Below are 19,221 nucleotides of genomic sequence, written 5' to 3' on the forward strand. Positions count from 1 at the left end.
TTGCCGGAGTCTACTGTGCATGTACAGGTCTCCGGAAACATGGCGTCCTCCATGTTCTGGAGACCAATTTGATTACTGCGCATGTGCTGTGGCCATTTTGGCTACAATTTTTCCGCAAATGCAGCGCTGAACGCTGGACTCCAGAAAGGTAAGTATTTAAATATGGGTGCAATGTGTGCGGTGTGGGCTCCCTCTGCACCACACACATTGCGCCCATTATAGAAACGTCAATGCTTCTGTCATACTTCTGTACTGCTGAAAGAAACTAGGTGACCTACCATACTACAATAGGAAGTAATAAATTCTTTCCATCAAACTCCTCCCCACTTCTCGTGTAACCTTCTACTCTTCATCAAATGCACCTACATTTCATTATTATTATTGCCTTTTATTTTATACGATGCCACAAGGGTTCCATATCACCTTACAAAGGTGTAAAACATACAACTATTTACGTGGGAACATACAAGCTTAGAACTTTACAAATATGCATAATTACAGTACTCAGATTACATGTTATGTAGAAAATCCAAGAGGGAGACAGCCTTACTTATAAGTGTTTATATTTTAGGGTATTGCAATTTGCAACACAGATCTATGTGCCCTGGTGGAAATCTTTAGCAGAATTTGAAAAACAAAGTCAATAGCTGTGTTTGTTCTACAGAGAGGCTATTTAGTCATTCATAATTTTGTGGGAGGAAAGTGGAAACCATGGGGGTTATTCCGACCCAATCACAGCGTGCTTTCGTTCGCACAGCTGTGACCGGGATACTACTGCGCATGCGTGGTGGCCGTAATGCACACACGCGTCATTACGGTCGCAGAGGCGACCGCAAGAAGATTGACTGCAGGAAGGCATTCCGGGGCGGCAACTCACCGTTTGGAGCCATTTTCAGGGAGTGGTAAGGAAAATGCAGGCGTGTCCAGGTGAACGGAGGGCGGATATCTGACATCAAAGTTGTGCCCATCATCGCTGGATCCGTCGCACAGGGTAAGTATGTCCAGGGCTGGTCTTGTTTTGCAGGAAACTTTTTTAGCATAGCAGGGCTGCACAAGCGTTCGTAGCCCTGCTATGCTAAAATACACTCCCCCATAGGCGGAGATTAGTTGATCGCACCAGCAGCAAAAGGTTGCTTGGTGCGATCAACTCAGAATGAAGGCCCATGTTCATGCAGACAATTAATTCTTCATCAGTTCCTTATATTATTTATACAGGTTGAGTATCCCATATCCAAATATTCCGAAATACGGAATATTCCGAAATACAGACTTTTTTGAGTGAGTGAGATAGTGAAATCTTTGTTTTCTGTGGCTCAATGTACACAAACTTTGTTTAATACACAAAGTTATTAAAAATAGTGTATTAAATGACCTTCAGGCTGTGTGTATAAGGTGTATATGTAACATAAATGCATTCTGTGCTTAGACTTAGGTCCCATCACCATGATATCTCATTATGGTATGCAATTATTCCAAAATACGGAAAAATCCGATATCCAAAATACCTCTGGTCCCAAGCATTTTGGATAAGGGATACTCAACCTGTATTAACAAAGTAAGAAAAATGACTGCTAAAAAGCGCCAATGACAGGGTTATAAATATTAATTGTTGATCTTACGTTCGCTGCTATAAAAGACAATGTGTATGCCTTTATTCAGATGTAGAAACAAAGGGATAAAGAACAGCAGCGCTCATGGGAAACAAAACTTCAAAAATAAGTGCAGAGCTGATAAAATTAAATCATTTAATATGACATTTTAACATCACACAATAAAAACATAATAAAACTGGTTGAATAAGGATTACTTAATCACTGGATGACCGCACTGGAGTTCAGAAGTTGAGAAAAACGTTACATAAAAACCAGTCTGCAGAGTCTTAATTTCTATGATGAGTAACCAGACTGTGGTTGTTGTTATCCTTAATGTGCAAGCAGACTGGATACAATAATCGGGGTAATTCGGAGTTGATCGCAGCAGCAAGTTTGTTAGCAATTGGGCAAAACCATGGCCCTCATTCCGAGTTGTTCGCTCGCTAGCTGCTTTTAGCAGCATTGCAAACGCTAGGCCGCTGACCTCTGGGAGTGTATCTTAGCTTAGCAGAATAGCGAACGAAAGGTTAGCAGAACTGCTACTAAATAATTCCTTGCAGTTTCTCGGTCAGTTTAGTTCCTGGTTTGCTGTCACAAACACGCCCTGTGTTCGGCCAGCCACTCCTGCGTTTTTACCTGGCACAATTGCGTTTTTTAGCACACTCCCTGAAAACGCCATGTTGCCGCCCAGAAACACCCACTTCCTGTCAATCACACTACGATCACTCGAGCATTGAAAAAATGTTGCTCAAGCTTGTGTAAATCTACTAAGGTTTGTGTTAAATAACTAAGTGCATGCGCGCTGCGTACCATGCGCATTTTCTACCATATCGCTCCGTTGTGAAAAATGGCAACGAGCGAACAACTCGGAATGACCACCCATGTGCACTGCAGGGGGGGGGGGGGGGGGGGCAGATATAACATTTGCAGAGAGAATTAGATTTGGGTGGGTTATTTTGTTTCTGTGCAGGGTAAATACTGGCTGCTTTATTTTTACACTGTAAATTAGATTTCAGTTTGAATACACCCCACCCAAATCTAACTCTCTCTGCACATGTTATATCTGTCCCCCCTGCAGTGCACATGGTTTTGCCCAACTGCTAACAAATTTGCTGCTGCGATCAACTTAGAATTAGGCCCGTTATCAGGTGGCAACTTGTAGCATGTGCCGTGAATAATAAAAATAAAATGTTACAGAGTATCTCACCACATGGATATATAATATCGATTGGAGTTGAATGGTGAGGCTCCCGGAGCGACTTGTTAGGTAGCAATATAGTGTCCATTGAGTAGCTGCTGTATAACATGACAGATGAAAGGTGCAGTATCAAGGCAGGTATTTGATTACCTCTCCCGTGGGCTGGCTGACCCAAGTGTCCTCGGGTAAAGTCCGCTGTTATGCCCACTATTGTGTTGTGATCGAGGGATGAGCCCGTAGCAGGCTTGCCAGAATGCGTTGGAAAACACCCAGTGTGCTGCTTTCAAATGAGGTAGACGTGCCGCTTCAATATTGGGGGGAGCGCTATTGATGGAGCTGTAACAGCCGTGTGGATGTCCCAGTGACAAAAAAGAGGGAGGAGTCCTGACTAGTTTCGTCACGGATCACGTGAGTTTTTCAAAGGCATACCTTATTTATTTATACTAAGTGTAACCCTATATCTGACAGTAAGATTACTAATAATTCAATATTAAAGTGCCTCCACCCAAACTTTTTTATTCTATGTTGTGATAATAATAGAAAAAGGGCTCAGTTTGGGGTAACCCCACACAATTGGGAATTGTTTCTCTTACAGGAAGAATCAACTTTTAGGGTTAATATTTGAAAAGAGATATTATAAGTATATCATTAAGGGATATATCATACACAGTACACATCATACTTTATATAAGCTTATTTACTAGTAACTTTTGAATTACAATATACTTATACAATTTACTTTTCAATATGACATGTATTATTGACAATAACAGATAGAATACAATATACCATAAGATAATAAATTCATTTACTCATGCATTACCATACAATTCCCCTCTTCCTCCAGTCCCATCCAGTAGCTAACTGCAGTTAATATAGACAGTTATTACATTTATATATATATGCATATATATATCTCCTGAATAGTCTACTGAAAAACCCGGGATTTTTGCTAAAGAATATATATATATATATATTCTATGTTATTTAGGTTGAAATCCTGTGAAGTTGATGTTTAGTATTGATGCCACAAAGTATCTTCTAAGTAACTAATAGTTGTTACCTATCTAAATGTATCCAAGAGTTCCTTTCCTTGAAGGGCAATAGTATCTGTTACATATTATTGTATCCAATGCTTGAATGAATAACTTTTGAGGAGTTGTAAAAAATAGTGATGAGCGGATTCGGTTTTACTCGGTTTTACTCGGTTTTACTCGGTTCTCAAAACGGCATCTTATTGGCTCACGGATGTCACGTGTTTTGGATAGCCAATAAGATGCCGTTTTGAGAACCGAGTAAAACCGAGTAAAACCGAGTAAAACCGAACCTCGCTCATCACTAGTAAAAAATCCCCAGTAGGTGTCTCTGTCCTGTCACTTTAGGTTTCTCTGAGCTGAAAAGTTACTCATCTAGTGTACTTATCCTCAATCTGTAACATACAGCTGTTCCAATATGGGAATAAATAAAGTCTTATTAATGTTATCTTTCTTTCCCTTTTTATAGGTCACCTTCCCTCCTCACCTACTAATATATCTGTATTCCTCGCTGGTAAGTAATAGGGAATATGCAAAAGTCAATGAGTTCTCTATGTAGTTGTTCCCTTCAAATTCTGGTGATTAGTCTTTCCTTCATAAACTAAAGTAGAGCGGAAATAAAGTACTACCTCCTATGGGGCATTCAATAAGTTCCCCTTAAAGTCTATCCTTTGATGAACCTCCTTTCTATTGGTGGTATAACCTATAATGATAGGGGTGCAGTGTAATGTAGATTTCACAGACCTTAGACGTCTTCAGCTACAGCTCCTGCTAGTAGCCAATCCAGATATAGCTAGGCTCCTCCCCTTGCTCACCGATTGAAGGACTTTGGATTTCTCACTCTACTCTTAGTTTTCAGCACTCCCCCGCTCTCGTACTCAGCTAGGAGGCAATTGTCAGCTGCTGCTTGTATGTGTACTTTATTCCCCTTCTCAGCTCTCCCCCGCTCTCGTACTCAGCTAGGAGGCTGGGGATTCCCAGGGATGTACGAGTGACATAGAAGAAACCGCTGACCTGTTCTCTCGGCTTCTTCTGTGGATTTTCTGGAAAATGAGCTGCCGCTATTTCTATGGAGGGTTAGGTGCCTTAATTTTGATTCCGGCTGTCTTGAATAATGACCCCTCTATTCTGTCACCGGCGGGTCACAGCGAGGCCAGCGCCTCCTCCTCGGGTAGCCGCGCCTTCCTTGATCCGCCTCCGGGTAGCCGCCTCCTCAGCTAGACTCAGCCGCCGCTGGTGATGCCTCTTCGGGGGTCACGCCTCTCTCTGTCAGTCATCAGTTAGCCGCTGCCCCCGGCTCGACTCCGCCAATGCGAGCGCCGCTGCCTCGGCTAGCGGCGCCTCCCTCTCTCGATCTCCGGCAGATGGGACCTCCTGCAGCAGCTCGATCCTTCAGTGAGCCGTTCAAGAGGTAAGCCACCTCCTCTCCCTCTGCCGCTGCAATGTTTACAGCACAGCTCTCTCTGTGCAGAGCAGATGGGAGAGGGAAGCGGACCACTCAGCAGCTCACCCAGCACACTTCTGCGCTAGATCTTCCCCTTTTATAGGCTGTTTAGTCCTCGTGAGCCCCATCTCTTTTCCCGCTCACCGCACGAGACACCCCATTCAGCTACAGTCTCGTGCTGTTTACAGGGGTATAGCCCTATATTGTTCCCGCTCACAGCGCGAGATACCCCTGTTCAAATACAGTCTCATGCATGTCAGAGGAGTATAGTCCAGGGTCAATGCAACAATATTCATTAAAATCACCTCAGTTACCTCAGCTACCTATAAGATTATCATGAAGTATGATACCAATTCAATAAATAAATCATTAACTATATATATATTGTACCATATTTACAATGTCCCTATTTAGTTAATAGTGTATATACCACAGGGTCACATTTCTCCCCCTGGTGATCTGTAATATTAACAAATGTTTACATCATACAGATCACCACATTTACATATTTTTCAATTTTTTTACAATCATATGGTTGAAGTAACTGTATTACTTAAAATCTACAGCATCACCTACATAACCAAAGTATGGCCAACTGTTTACTACACTAGAGTGAATAATGCGAGGCTCCAACGTGGGACTTCCTAACTTGTCATACGTAAAAATTCTGGGTGGCCTGCGTACCCTTTGAGGCCTCCCCTCAATGTTATCTTCCTCCATGACTGAGGATTCTTTATCACAATTACTAGAGGGAATATCATAAGAGTCATTTGCCATTGGACTTGTCAGAACAGCTTCACTTATATCCTCCCCATAATTTTCTCCATCATCTATGTCTATTCCTTTAGAAATAGATTCTTCTCCAGTGACGTACGCTTGACTTTCTCTTAAGGTGGTGCTAACATTTGGAATATCAGAATTATAGAAATAGCCCATACCACTATTGGATATATCATCCAACACATTCTCTTCTATTTGATGAGGTGGGCTCAGAGAAGGCATTGATGTATCATTCTTTGATTTATTAGTAATATCGTCAATCCCAATATCATCTTGGAAAGAAATTTCTTGGGTAATTGGTAACAAGTGTTGTCGGTGATAGGTAAGTATGGGTCCCTCACCATCTTCAGACATTAGACGATACACAGGAATATCCGGCAATTTATCTATTATCCGATATGGATTCTCCCTCCATCTATTAGCAAGTTTTTGACGTTTTGGGTGTCCCAATCTTTTCAACAGAACTCGGTCTCCAGGTAATAACACATGTTCTTTAACATTCTTATCATAATACTGCTTATTCTTTTCTCCTTGTTATTTGGACATTTTTTTAGCAATAGAATAAGCTTCCCGCAGCTCTTTTCGAAGTTTCTTGACATATTGTGTGTGTGTGCAATGGTTATTATCTCCCATAGTGATCCCCAGGCAAACATCTATGGGCAACCGTGCCTCCCTCCCGGACATAAGGGGAGTACCCAGTGGCATCATTGATGGTACAGTTGTAGGCATGGACTAACTGGCATACATGGCGCTTCCATTGCATCTTATCTTTTGTGGATAGGGTTCCAAGCATATTTAGCAAGGTTCTATTGAATCTTTCCGGTTGTGGGTCACCCTGCGGGTGATAGGTCCTAGATTTCTTAATGCCACAACAACTGCATAATTCTTTGATTAATTTGCTCTCGAAGTCTCGTCCCTGGTCAGAATGAATTCTAACAGGTAGCCCATAATGTACAAAAAACTTGTCCCACAATGTTTTAGCCACTGTCAATGCTCTTTGATCAGGGGTTACATATGCTTGTGCATATCTCGTAAAATGGTCTGTAACTATTAATATATTGCTTTCTTTACCATTTGGGCCCTCTAATGAGAGAAAATCAATACAGACCAATTCCATGGGTCCTGAACTGTCTATATTAACTAGGGGGGGCCGAATGGGTGGGTAAAGATTTCCGGAGGATACAATTTTTGCAATTTTTACAATATTCCCCAATGTCCTGATTCATGAAGGGCCAATATACTCTCTCTGAAATTAATTGTTGTGTCTTCTCATATCCTAAATGTCCATGTTGGTCATGCAAGGATCTAAGGATCATGGATACATACTTATACGGAAGGACAATTTGGTATTTAACCTCCCCCGATATCTTCATAGTTTTCCTATAAAGAACCCCCTTTATTAACAGTAATTTCTTTCTCTGTTGTAGTAACACATTCGTCTTCCGGGGTAAAACCCTTGTATCCAATATGGGATGAACATGACTCAAATGATCCATTACTGGTTTTAGATATGGGTGTCATGCCTTCAGCATTTGCTTTGTGTAGATCTGATTACTTTTACTACAGAAAGTTGTATTATTGCCCCATCTGGTGGTCAGTCCCATCAATTAATTTGACCCTCATAGCCTCTTGTAGCCAGTCTTGCAATGCATTCTGGGATGAAGAAGCTGGGATCAGCCTTTCTACTTCCCTCATGGTCCCAGACAGTCATGCTTTACATGGGTCCAACTCTCATATAGCATTCGATGGTGAGTTTGTATATTAAATGTCTCATCTCAACCTGTTTAGCCAGTGAGTAATGTTAGCTGCACTGTAGTTTATACTTGCACATGTAATCACATGTTTGCACAGCCCATGTTATATGTACTTGTGTATATCCATTTTGCCTTTCACATGCATATCATAATTGCATATTCTTGTTTCATTAACAGTTTTACCTCATTATCACATATCATCATATCGTATTGTACATCAAATCAACGCATCATATCTGTGATCCCTTTACTGAATAATAAAACACCGTTCTACAAACACCTCTTCTGAACAGATTATTGAAAAGTAAAGGTGGTTATACTGTAGGCTTCAAATTTGCCAGAAAGGGCTTAGTGAGAGGCTGAACAGTAAAACATCGAATGCTACAAGCAGATGGACTCTCTTACACTGACTCCGTCAGTAAATCATTGCCTGTCAGCAGTGGGGACATATACTGACTTACAGAGCCGTTACACTGCCAGCCACAGCTATCTGCATATGACAGCCACACAGTTTCTATACAGTCTACCAACTATGGCAGCTCAGCAATAGGAGTACCGCCATTTGACTACACAGAAACCTGTACAAGTCAGTGCAGCCATGCTTATAAGGCAACACAACAGTCTCTTCACAGTCAAGCAGCTTCATAACAGTTCAAAGATACTGACTCCTCAGAGATCTGCGACACAGTCTGAACAGTTACTTGCAGACAGCATTACAGCAGTCTCTACACAATCAAACATCTCTACCAGATCACCATGTCACAGAAAACGATATCCTCATACAAAACAAGGTCCCAAGTCTCTGGTTCCTCCAAATCCTTGTCTGTCAGTAATGCAGCCATCATGGCACGTGCAAAAGCGGAAGCCGCAAAAGTAAGGGCTAACTTTGCCGAGCAGGAGATGCAATTAAAAATCGAGAGCAAACGCTTAGAAGCAATCGGCGAGAAGCTCGCTGCAGAGAAGGAGGCAGCGGCTGCCATAGCTGAAGCAGAAATCTTGGAGACTGCAGAACTCCCTGATATAAGAAGAACCAATGTACTTGACACAGAGAATGGATCTCAGGATTCACTGCAACGCACATCAGAATACGTACGTCAAGTCTCAAAAAGGAGTAGCAACCCTCCATCTTTACAAGGTACGCATTCAGACCTCATGCAAACAAATCAAGTACACTCTACAGCGCCACCACCAGTGGACAACAGACCACACATTTGCAAGCAAGAGAATCCTAGACACTGTGAACCTATGAGGGACAACTCTTCCCCACCTCAGATGTCTGAATCTGCAAACTCCAAGAAAGACACAGCCTACTTCACACAGAAGCGGTGTGATACCAACCGTCGGGAACCAGACAACACTAACAGGTATGACTACACACCATATACCTACCGTGTTAATGTACCGACATCTCCAAGAGCCAATCAGGACACATTAGACTTTGCTAAATTTCTCACCCCCCGTGAATTAGTCACGATTAGTATTTCAAAGTTCAATGATCGCCCTGAGAACTTCAGAGCCTGGCAGTCCTCTTTTCAAAATGCTATCAGAGGAATAGACCTTTCACATAGTGAAGAGATAGACCTCTTAATTAAATGGCTTGGGAATGAATCTGCAGAACATGCTAGAAGGATAAGAGTGATTAACATTAACCACCCTGAGAATGGACTTAGGATGATCTGGGATAGACTTAATGAGTGCTATGGCTCACCAGAGATAATAGAGAGTGCTCTGTTCAAAAGAATAGACGATTTCCCCAGGTTACCCAACAAAGGCTATCAGAGACTCAGAGAACTAAGTGACTTACTAAAAGAACTTCAAGTAGCTAAATGTGAGGGAGATTTACCAGGACTTGCCTTCCTTGACACAGCCAGAGGCGTTAACCCTATAGTGCAGAAACTACCGTATAATCTGCAGGAACAATGGATCAACCATGGCTCCAAATATAAGCGGCAGAACAAAGTGCAATTTCCACCATTCTCAGTTTTCGTGGACTTTGTACACCAGCAAGCTATGACCAGGAATGATCCTAGTTTTGCCTTTACCTTGACAAATACTGCACCTATGGTACCTAATCCCCGCAAAACATCAGTTGCAGTTCACAAGACTAATGTGCATTATTCAGATTCTTTCCGCAGGTCTACCAGCTTTAATCGCCAAGAGACCACAGACAAAGATCCAGCCAAGCAATGTCCTCTGCATCACAAACCGCATCCTCTCCTGAAATGCAGAACCTTCAGAGAAAAGTCCCTGGAGAACCGCAAAGCCTTCTTAAAGGAGAATAGGATCTGCTACAAGTGCTGTTCCTCCACATCACACCTCGCCAAGGACTGCAAGGTTAGTGCTAACTGCACAGAATGCCACAGCACAGACCACAATACCGCTCTACACCCTGGTCCTCCCCCATGGGCTTTGCAACACAGTTATACCGATACAGAGCATGGCGGGGAGCACAGTGTAGAACAAAAAGACACTGTTGCAGTCACACCAGAAATAACTTCACAATGTACCGAAGTCTGCAAAGATGCCATTAGCGGTAGATCCTGCTCCAAAATATGTTTAGTCAAAGTTTACCCCAAAGGCCATCCAGACAAAGCCGTTAAACTTTATGCAATCCTAGATGACCAAAGTAACAGGTCTCTAGCCAGATCAATCTTCTTTGAGACCTTTAATGTTAAAGGACCCAGCACTCCTTACTCCTTAAGATCCTGCGCAGGGAGTTTTGAGACAACAGGAAGGAGAGCAACTGGCTATCAAATTGAGTCCTTGGATGGGAAGACATGTCTCTCTTTACCAACTATCACAGAGTGTGACGAGATTCCAGACAATAGGAGTGAGATTCCTACACCAGATGTAGCTAAACACCATACACATTTGAAACGCATAGCACATCTGATACCAGAACTGGATCCACATGCCCAAATAAATCTACTCATTGGGAGGGATATCCTACAAGTCCACAAAGCCAGAAGTCAGATTAATGGTCCACATAACGCACCTTACGCTCAAAGACTGGATCTGGGATGGGTAATAATAGGAGAAGTATGTCTTGGAGATGTGCATAAACCAGATTCTGTCAACAGCATGCTTACCTGTACTTTAGAAAATGGACGCCCTTCTCTATTCCAGCCATGTCATAACCATTTCCTCATAAAGGAATTACCACACTGTACCTTCATAGACTCAACTAGTGACAACCATATCTGTGACAACTATCAAGATCATCTGGGACACGCAGTCTTCCAGAGAACAAAGAAGGATGACCAGGTGGCAATGTCCATAGAGGACAAACTATTCTTGGAAATAATGGAGAAAGGACTAGTCAAGGATGATGCCAACAGCTGGGTTGCTCCTCTACCCTTTAGAACACCCAGACAACGCCTTCCTAACGACAGAGAACAAGTACTCAAACGCTTCTCTTCACTTAAACACAACTTTCACAGGAAACCAGAGATGAAAGATCATTTCTTCTCCTTTATGGCTAAAATATTTGAGAATGGTCACGCCGAGATAGCTCCCATTCTTAAAGACATAGAAGAATGCTGGTACCTGCCAATGTTCGGAGTATATCACCCGAAGAAACCAGGTCAGATAAGAGTGGTGTTCGATTCCAGTGCCCAGTTTGAAGGTGTTTCTTTAAATGACGTACTCCTGACAGGACCAGACCTTAACAACAAACTCCTAGGAGTACTCATCCGTTTCCGAAAAGACTCTATTGCCTTCACAGCTGACATTCAACAAATGTTTCATTGCTTTCTTGTGAGAGAAAAAGACAGGAATTTCCTAAGATTCTTCTGGTTCAGAGACAATGACCCCTCAAAAGACATCACGGAGTATCGCATGAAGGTACACATCTTTGGTAACAGCCCTTCACCTGCAGTTGCCATCTATGGACTCAGACGTTCAGCTCAAGAGGGTGAGCTAGAGTATGGTTCTGATGTTAGACAACTTGTAGATAAAGACTTCTACGTGGATGACTGCCTAAAATCTATGCCAACAGCCGAGACAGCAATCAGCCTCCTCAAAAGAGCTCAGGAAATGCTTGCTTGTTCAAACCTGAGGCTTCACAAAATAGCTTCCAACAGCAAAGTAGTGATGGAAGCCTTCCCTTCCCAAGATCATACCAGCGATTTAAGAGACTTGGATTTAGGAACCGATTCCCCACCAGCTCAACGTAGCCTTGGACTCTTGTGGGACTTAAAATCTGACACCTTTACCTTCCAAGTAAACAGCGAAGAAAGACCCTTCACTCGCAGAGGTGTTCTCTCTACTCTAAACAGCTTGTACGACCCCTTAGGATTTGCAGCTCCTGTCACTATCCAAGGTAAAGCTTTGCTCAGAGACCTAACCTGTGAGTCAATTGACTGGGATGCCCCACTGCCTCCCCAGAAAAGAAACTTGTGGCAAGAGTGGAAAGATTCTCTATCTACCTTAACCAACCTCCGCATTACACGTCCATATGCCCCCGTGCCTTCTACAGCAGTACAAAACCAGAGACTATGTGTATTCTCTGATGCCTCAACCCAAGCAATTGCTGCAGTTGCATATCTAAAGACCATGGACATCAAGGGACAATGTCATATTGGATTTGTCATGGGCAAAGCAAAGTTAGCTCCACGTCCAGAACACACAGTGCCCAGACTTGAACTTTGTGCTGCAGTACTAGCTGTAGAATTAGCTGAGCTCATTTCATCTGAGTTACCAATTGGACTCTCTGAAGCAGATTTCTACACAGACAGTAAGGTAGTATTAGGCTACATATGCAACGAGACCAGACGGTTCCATGTTTATGTCAGCAATCGTGTGCTAAGAATCAGAAGATCCACCAATCCAAAACAGTGGCACTATGTATCTACTGCTCACAATCCAGCAGATCACGCTACAAGAGCTGTCCCAGCCAGTATCCTCAAAGACACTACATGGCTCAGAGGACCTGAATTCCTGTACAAGGCAGATTCGAACCATCCTGAAAGTAGCATATTCAAGCTAGTAGACGCAGACTCAGATGTTGAAATTCGTCCACAAATAACTACAATCCATACCGTAACTTCAGATTGTCAACTTCAGCCTCACAGATTCCAAAGATTTTCAACTTGGAAATCACTTGTCAGAGCCATTACCTGCTTAACTCACATAGTCCATTCATTTAAACGCAACGCATCTGTAAGTGTGAATGGATGTAAAGGTTGGCATCACTGTCAAAATGTTTACGCACCAGAAGAAACACAACGATCCAAGAACCTTATCATCCGTGTTGTGCAGCACCAAATCTTTTCCGGAGAGATCGACTGCATTAACAGTGGAAATCCTATTCCCAAAGACAGCACCTTAAAAAAGCTAGACCCTTTTCTTGATGAAAATCATTTATTGAGAGTAGGAGGCCGTCTTCAAGAAGCAAACTTGGAGACAAATGAGAAAAATCCTTTAATCATTCCTGGGAGTCACCACATAGCTTCTTTAATTGTGCAACACTATCACAACGAAGTCAAACACCAAGGACGATTGTTTACCGAAGGAGCTCTACGATCAGCTGGGTTCTGGATTATTGGAGCGAAAAGGTGTGTAAGCAGCACAATCTTCAAATGCATCATTTGCCGTAGACTTCGTGGTACTTCCCAAACTCAGAAGATGGCTAATCTTCCAACAGACAGACTTAGTACAGACCCTCCTTTCTCCAATGTTGGTCTTGATGTATTTGGTCCATGGACTGTCATCACACGACATACTAGAGGTGCGAATGCGAACAGCAAGCGCTGGGCGGTTGTATTCACTTGTATGAGCATCAGAGCTGTTCACATCGAAGTTATAGAATCAATGGACACTTCAAGCTTCATCAATGCCTTTAGACGCTTCATTGCTATCCGTGGCCCAGTAAAACACATCCGGTCCGACAGAGGTACCAACTTCATTGGAGCAGCCAAAGAATTACAAATTAATTCGAACATTGACACTAAAAGCATAGAGAGATATCTCAGTGAGCAAGGTTGTACATGGACCTTCAACCCGCCTCATTCTTCTCATATGGGAGGTGCCTGGGAAAGGATGATTGGCATGATACGCAGAATCCTTGATTCCATATTCTTGCAAGTGGGAACTGCAAGACTTACTCACGAGAGTTTAACAACCTTCATGGCTGAAGTCTCAGCTATTGTCAACGGAAGACCATTGACTTCAGTGTCTAATGACCCAGAAGACCCACTTCTACTTACTCCGGCCACTCTTCTTACACAGAAGACCGGGATTACCTATGCTCCTCCTGGAGAATTCAATACCAAAGACCTGTTCAAACGTCAATGGAGACAAGTTCAAAGCCTTGCAAACACCTTTTGGGACAGATGGAAAAGACAATACCTTTCTACCCTGCAGTCAAGGAGCAAGTGGCAAGTTGCCAAACCCAACTTAAAACCAGGTGACATTGTGCTCGTCAGAGATTGCCAGTCACAACGCAACGAATGGCCTTTAAGTCTTGTCACCAAGACGTTCCCAAGCAAGGATGGGAAGGTTCGTAAGGTTGAGGTCAAGATCTGTAAGCGAGGAGAGACTAAGTTGTTCCTCAGACCAGTGACTGAACTATTCTTATTGTTATCTGTTTAGAGTTTAAAATATGGTACCAGTGATACCAGACGGGGAGTGTCATGCCTTCAGCATTTGCTTTGTGTAGATCTGATTACTTTTACTACAGAAAGTTGTATTATTGCCCCATCTGGTGGTCAGTCCCATCAATTAATTTGACCCTCATAGCCTCTTGTAGCCAGTCTTGCAATGCATTCTGGGATGAAGAAGCTGGGATCAGCCTTTCTACTTCCCTCATGGTCCCAGACAGTCATGCTTTACATGGGTCCAACTCTCATATAGCATTCGATGGTGAGTTTGTATATTAAATGTCTCATTTCAACCTGTTTAGCCAGTGAGTAATGTTAGCTGCACTGTAGTTTATACTTGCACATGTAATCACATGTTTGCACAGCCCATGTTATATGTACTTGTGTATATCCATTTTGCCTTTCACATGCATATCATAATTGCATATTCTTGTTTCATTAACAGTTTTACCTCATTATCACATATCATCATATCGTATTGTACATCAAATCAACGCATCATATCTGTGATCCCTTTACTGAATAATAAAACACCGTTCTACAAACACCTCTTCTGAACAGATTATTGAAAAGTAAAGGTGGTTATACTGTAGGCTTCAAATTTGCCAGAAAGGGCTTAGTGAGAGGCTGAACAATGGGTCTTCCCTCTGAGCATTTCGTATTTGTTCCGTTGATAATATTTCCAATCCCCCAAGTTCAGATCTTGAGACCCAACAGTACATCAAAGGTAATACAGCGTCTGATGCTCCCAAAGAACTTATTCTTTCTTGAGGTGTATTAAATAATCCAGTTATCTGATGACATAAACTTTGAACTGCAGGAGCTGGAACTTCGATCCAATCATCATTGCTAGTATTAATACAGGGATTTGGTAAACGGTAAAGAGCGTCAGCGTCGGTGTTATGTTTCCCCGGCCTATACTTCAGAGTAAAGTGGTAATTTGATAAAGCGGCCAACCATCGATGCCCAGTGGCGTCTAATTTAGCGGTTGAGTTTATATAGGTGAGAGGGTTATTGTCAGTCTGCACAATAAAACTTACTCCATAAAGATAATCATGAAATTTGTCGACTACAGTCCATTTCAAGGCTAAAAATTCTAGTTTGTGTACAGCATAGCGTCTTTCACTGGAAGATAGTCCTCTACTAACATAGGATACAGGACGCAATTGGTCATCTTGCCACTGGTACAATACTCCTCCTAATCCTTCAAATGACGCGTCAATATGCAATTCGTATGGCAGTTTAGGATTTGCATAAGCTAACACTGGGGTATGAGTCAGACAGTTCTTCAGTTTCTGAAAAGCTTCCTCACAAGCAGTTGTCCAACGTTCACCAAACTCTTCTTGAGGTTTGAAGTACTCTTTGCCGGGATGGTGACATTTGTTCCGATGACCTTTGTTAAGGGGTGGATATCCTTTGGTCAGCTCAGTCAGTGGTTGAGCAACCTTAGAGTAATTGGACACAAATCGGCGATAGTAGCCACAAAACCCCAGAAAGGAACGTAAATCTTTTATTTTGTTGGGACGAGGCCAATGGTGTACTGCTGCCACTTTATCTGGGTCTGTAGCCACACCCTCTCTACTAACCACATGGCCTAGATATTTAACTGTCTTTTGACATAGTTTACATTTGTCAATGGATAACTTTAATCCTTTTTGTTGCAGCCTATCCAATACTTTGATTAATCGGGTATTATGTTCAGCAATGGTTCTTCCAAAGACTATTATATCGTCTAGATAAACTAGTACTTCTCTGTAACACATATCCCCGATGGTTTGTTCCATAGCTCTTTGAAATGTGGCCGGGGCACCTTTCACTCCCTGGGGCATTTTAAGAAATTCGAAAAATCCTATAGGACAAATAAAGGCAGTCTTGGCTCTATCTTCTGATCTCATGGGGATTTGATAGTATCCACATCTCATATCTAACACCGAGAACCATTGGCTGCCTTGTAAACAATCTAAAGCCTCTTCTACTTTGGGCACTGTGTATTGATCGGGAACGGTACGGTTGTTTAAGGTCCTATAATCAATGCACAATCTAATATCACCATTCTTCTTTCGGGCCACTACAATAGGAGATGCATACTGGCTTTCAGAATTAGCTATGACATGGCTCTCAAGCAGGTTCTTCAAATGCTGCCTTACATCATCAAAATCGGCGGGGGCCAATCTACGTGACCTCTCCCTGAAAGGACTAGTATCAGTTAAATTAATTCGATGCTCAACCCCTACTGCAGTACCCAAATCCCATTCTTCTACTGAAAAGACTGGTTTTCTAAGATGTAATTCGCCCATCAATTTTTCTTTGTCACTATGGTTAATATCACTACCATGGAAGCAGTCCATAAATTTAGAGTGGAATGCTCCGGTCTCTTATTATTATTATTATTATTATTACCAGTTAGTCTTTCTGGGGTGATGACTCTACATTACACACAGATATGCATTTTTCTCCCACACCCACTAAATCAGGTGACAAGTAGAGTGCGTTGTTTTACGGGGTGGTAATCAACTTATCTTGAGTCAAACACCAATCAGATAATGTTTTAAAAAGATTGGAGTTTGTTCCCACAATGACAGATACATGTCCCTGGTCTCCTGGAGAATCAGGACACACTAAAGCAATTAATGGTAATGGTTCTCCATACCCATAGGGGGAATGAGAGAACTCGATGTGAGTAGATACATATCCTAAATAGGGATACTTTTGGGCACTTAATCCCCATATTGCTAGACCGTCAAATGGTAGTAAAGGTACATTGAACAAATGTTGTCGGTACCAGCTTTCAAATATAATCGATACTTGGGAACCACTATCCAACAAAACCATGCATGCTTTCCCATTTATCAATGCCTGTACCCTTGGGGCCTTTCCCATCATCCCTTCCGGAATTGGATCAGACCACTGGGCACTCCCCATTGCACACACTATTATAGTTCGGGAGTCGATGCGGGGTTCATCGGCATCCCTCGGGAGTTTTCCGGTTGCTCGACATTTCTGTCATTACGGACTTGATTGTTCCTTCTATTATATCCATTTTGAGGACACTCAAAAGATCGATGTCCTAATTGTCCGCATCTGTAACACGTGATGTTGTCTCTATTGTCTGGTCTTCGGGCATATCCTCTACCCCTCCCCAGGGGCTGTGCCACTGATCTGTTACTTTGTAAAATTATGAGTTGATCCAATTTCTTATTTTGTTCTTCTAACAACTGATATAACTTGTCGCTGTTTGATGAAACATCAGTGGAGGGGGATACAATTTTTACTCTTTTCAGACTTTTTTCCCTGTTCTCTATCTGAACTTCTTCTAATTTTACTTATTTTATTAAATCACTCAGTGTTGGAGAAGGGGTTCGAGGCATACTGCACCTCAGTCTTTGAGCTACTGGATTACTAGTTAAAGCTCCTATTAAAACATGCTTCATACGACGTTCATCAATTTCTCTCTGTTCAATCCCTCCTTTGTCTAAAAGTTTATACAGAATCTTATCTATGCGGTAAATGTAGTCTGTAAGTGTCTCAGTAGGTTCTTGGAAAGTACGATGAAGTCGAGATAGAATATCTCCTACTTCCTCTATGGTTCCAAAAGAATAATCTAATGCAGTGAAATAGTCTTTCAAGGTGGCGTTAGGATTGCTCCTACGTGTAGCATGTATGATCCCCATCGCTGGACCTCGGAGACTTTCAACAATCCTCTGTTTTTTTATATGCTCCGGGCATCTCCACTCCTCCGAATGCTGTACCGCTGCTTCTCTCCAAACCTCATAACTTTCTTCCCCAGTGGGCACAGGAAGTATCCCTGAAAAAACCCTTAATCTCCTATACCCACCTTCGTAATGCCACCTTTCAAAGTGACTTACTACCTTATCCATTACGGCCTCTACTTGAGGCTCTATAGGGTCAGTATTAGTTTGGTTGGCTTGTGAGAAGTCACCCATACTCTGATGGCTCCTCTGATTTTCCTCCACTCCATACCCAGGAACTTCTGTGGCTTCCTCTTCTCCCACCACTACTTGACTAGGCCATATGACAAGCCACCGTCTCCCCGGCACACTTTCCACTAAAATATTAATGGGGATCAAAGAGGCATCTAAATTATTTTGATTATTTATTAAAACCGCACAAGTTTCACCTAAAGTTCCTTTCCATTTATCTATTATAACAGGCGATTTTATCCCACACAATTTATTTACTTCTTTAATCACTTCTTCATCAGTTATGTTGGTAAAATTTCCCACCAAACCTACACTACGTCTCACATTCACACCGTGGTCTGTACACCAGGTGTATATATCTTTCTCACTTATGATTTCCATGGCAGCCAGTAGAGTATGTTTGCTGTCCGTCTCAGCAGTGCCTCCAGATGTAACCCTATATCTGACAGTAAGATTACTAATAATTCAATATTAAAGTGCCTCCACCCAAACTTTTTTATTCTATGTTGTGATAATAATAGAAAAAGGGCTCAGTTTGGGGTAACCCCACACAATTGGGAATTGTTTCTCTTACAGGAAGAATCAACTTTTAGGGTTAATATTTGAAAAGAGATATTATAAGTATATCATTAAGGGATATATCATACACAGTACACATCATACTTTATATAAGCTTATTTACTAGTAACTTTTGAATTACAATATACTTATACAATTTACTTTTCAATATGACATGTATTATTGACAATAACAGATAGAATACAATATACCATAAGATAATAAATTCATTTACTCATGCATTACCATACAATTCCCCTCTTCCTCCAGTCCCATCCAGTAGCTAACTGCAGTTAGTATAGACAGTTATTACATTTATAT

The 19,221-nt window shown here is 42.0% G+C and overlaps 1 protein-coding gene across 1 annotated transcript; it reads right to left on the reverse strand.

The window, feature by feature from the left end:
* Positions 1 to 17,724: 17,724 nt before the first annotated feature.
* On the reverse strand, positions 17,725 to 18,723 carry LOC134958810 (paraneoplastic antigen Ma2-like). The gene has a single exon (XM_063941530.1). It carries the CDS (start codon positions 18,721 to 18,723, stop codon positions 17,725 to 17,727), a length of 999 nt encoding a protein of 332 aa, XP_063797600.1.
* Between the last annotated feature and the right edge of the window lie 498 nt (positions 18,724 to 19,221).

This window comes from Pseudophryne corroboree, chromosome 9 (genome assembly GCF_028390025.1).
Source record: "Pseudophryne corroboree isolate aPseCor3 chromosome 9, aPseCor3.hap2, whole genome shotgun sequence".
Lineage (NCBI taxonomy): Eukaryota > Metazoa > Chordata > Amphibia > Anura > Myobatrachidae > Pseudophryne > Pseudophryne corroboree.

Excerpts from the sequence above, each read along its gene's own strand:
- LOC134958810 (XM_063941530.1), bottom strand. The coding sequence starts at position 18,723 with ATGGAAATCATAAGTGAGAAAGATATATACACCTGGTGTACAGACCAC.